The sequence below is a fragment of the Drosophila subpulchrella genome, chromosome 2L (genome assembly GCF_014743375.2).
Source record: "Drosophila subpulchrella strain 33 F10 #4 breed RU33 chromosome 2L, RU_Dsub_v1.1 Primary Assembly, whole genome shotgun sequence".
Classification (NCBI taxonomy): domain Eukaryota; kingdom Metazoa; phylum Arthropoda; class Insecta; order Diptera; family Drosophilidae; genus Drosophila; species Drosophila subpulchrella.
The window spans coordinates 15,801,610-15,803,955 of record NC_050610.1 but is presented as its reverse complement, the minus strand read 5'-3'; the positions used below and the strand labels follow the sequence as shown (position 1 = coordinate 15,803,955).

At 41.6% G+C, this 2,346-nt stretch overlaps 1 protein-coding gene across 1 annotated transcript; it reads left to right on the top strand.

Annotated features, from left to right (window-relative positions):
• The first annotated feature begins 439 nt into the window (after nucleotides 1-439).
• On the top strand, nucleotides 440-1,922 carry LOC119547512 (nascent polypeptide-associated complex subunit alpha, muscle-specific form). The gene is made up of 2 exons (XM_037854405.1): nucleotides 440-1,360; nucleotides 1,421-1,922. The coding sequence occupies exons 1-2, from the start codon at nucleotides 484-486 to the stop codon at nucleotides 1,903-1,905; spliced, it is 1,362 nt and encodes a 453-aa protein (XP_037710333.1). The 5' UTR covers nucleotides 440-483; the 3' UTR covers nucleotides 1,906-1,922.
• Nucleotides 1,923-2,346: the final 424 nt, after the last annotated feature.

The window sequence follows — 2,346 nt, the reverse complement described above, 5'->3', positions numbered from 1 at the left end:
ACGGGGCGGGACTTCCCCTTTCCCACGGGTTGTGTAATGAAATTAAAGGCGTAATGCAATACAGCTGGCAAAGTTTTTGCAGCGGTTATTTCCATGAGGCTCTCGTTACTCTTCGCTCTTTTGCCCGCCAGTAGCCGTCGTCGCTTCTCTAGACAGGCATTAAATTTAATTAATATCTTCCGTTTTTTAACAGACTGCAGTCTTCAAAAATATGATACCATTTTCATTTAGTTCTTTTGGCCTTTAATATTCTTATAAGCTCTCAACAATTATAAGATATTTATTAAATATCAAAACATAAAAATATATTACACATATTGATTATGGTATTTTTGGTATTTCAACTTAAAAAAGTACTTCCTATATTTTCCCATAAAATTTTTTTTCTAGTTGGCCATGCTTTTAAATTCATAATCACAATCAAAAAGGAAAGAGACTAAGCCCGAACAAGCAAATTTATTAAATTATTGAGAACGACTCATAATGGATTCAAAAGACAATTTTTCTCTGGGCAAACCAGCCGAAATGGAAAAAAAACGCAGGGATTCATCGAACCCCGAGGATGCCTCCATATCGACTGGCCAACCGGCGGCTACATCAACACCTACTAATTTGATCCGCAAGAGCGCAAGGGTCGTGGTCCTCCGTCGAAAAACCGTAGAGTCAGATTTACGCAATTCTTCATTGGTAGGTCGAATACCCGAGTCTTGGGGACATATTAAGGGCCGTAAAAATATTCGTGCTCCCGAAACCCCTGAGAGGGCTCCTCGAACCCGGAATATATCTTGTAGTCCAAGAACCCCGTACACTTCGAAGCAACCGAAGACTCCACGGAGCGCAAACAGGTTGGCAGGTTTGGTCAAAGAAAAATATGCTCAAATCAAGGGACGTAAGCAGATTCAAGCTCTTAGCTCCCCAAAAACGGAGCCTCAGTCTTCATTAAAGACACCGAAGACTCCGAAGGGGTCCCCAAAAACTACCACCTCTAAAAAACATCCCAAGTCTTCGACAAAAGCTCCTAAGATGTCACCAACTCCAATAAATTTACCAACAAAGAACCCAGCAAAGATGCCAGTTAAATCACTTACCAACACCCCAAAGCAGTCGCCGATTAAATCGGCGATGATTTCTCCAACCAATTCCCCGATTCAATCGACCAATTACTTACCGGCAAAGTCGGCAACTGGATCACCGAAAACCCCAAGGAAGATTTCGTCAAGAAAGTCATCAATTGAATCCCCGAAATTCTCTCCAATAATATCGCCGAAAACGTCGCCGATTCCATCTCCAATCAATACTTCAATTGAACCACCGAAGTCACTAACTAAACTGCCGACTAGTTCTCCAAAGAAATCTTTAAGTAACTCATCAATTAATTTACCAATAATGTTGCCGATTAATCCAGAGATGTCTCCCAAAGCCGATGCCCCGAAAGCAGGTTCCTCTGAAGTGGGTTTACTTACAGCCGGTGCCATTATAGCACCGTCGGACCTTCGAGTTGGGAATAAGCGGAGCCTTGCATCAAGTGAACCCACCTCAGTTGGTAACGCAAGCACTTCTGAATCGTCTCCAAAACGGGCTCGTCTCCATGTTCTACAAGTCAGCATGGGATCTCCATTCTCCATGACTCGCAGCAAGAAAATCAAAAAGGTTGAAGTAGATCAGGATGACGACGAGCCGGTGTCAATCGAGATATCAGGCAATGAAGGTCAAGATGGTTTTCCTGAAGTTCTTTCTGAACCGGAGGGGTTTGCGCCCGGATCCGGGATGGATCCCCAGATGGAGCCTGGGCTGGAACCTGGGGTAGAGCCCGGGTTAGAGCCTGATATGCAACCGGAAATCATCGATGCAATTACTTCCCCTGAAGCAAACGCAAACACCTCAATGAAATGCATTGTAATGTAAAGACAACATCACAATTTGGCGGGTTTTACACTTTCGTTTTAAACTATTAATACACCAAATAAAATCTAAATAGTTTAAAACGGACTATGAAATGTTTTATTGTTTAAAGAAAGAATAGTTACTCATTTAACTCTCTTTTACAAAATTACAGAATAGCGCTGTTTGCTTAAAAATTATATTATACAAGACTTTCCATTTGTCGCGAACCATAACTTGTGATACTTTCCTACACTTTGTTTTTTGGTTTTTGCAAATAAAGATTATCATTAGGTTGCAGAAGGCCTTTACCAAGTTCCAGGCACAAGCATGATTACATAATCTACACTTTTGCAGACAATAAAGTTCTTTCAGCGCACTTTGTAAGCTGGCAAAATGCACAGAAGTGGCATTATCACGTTGCACACAGCTAATTTGCAAGCAAAGGATGAGGAGGCTATATAT

Excerpts from the sequence above, each read along its gene's own strand:
- LOC119547512 (XM_037854405.1), top strand. The coding sequence starts at position 484 with ATGGATTCAAAAGACAATTTTTCTCTGGGCAAACCAGCCGAAATGGAA. Across the intron at positions 1,361-1,420 it reads TTCTCCAAAGAAATCTTTAA|CCGATGCCCCGAAAGCAGGT; the intron begins GTAACTCATCAA and ends TGTCTCCCAAAG.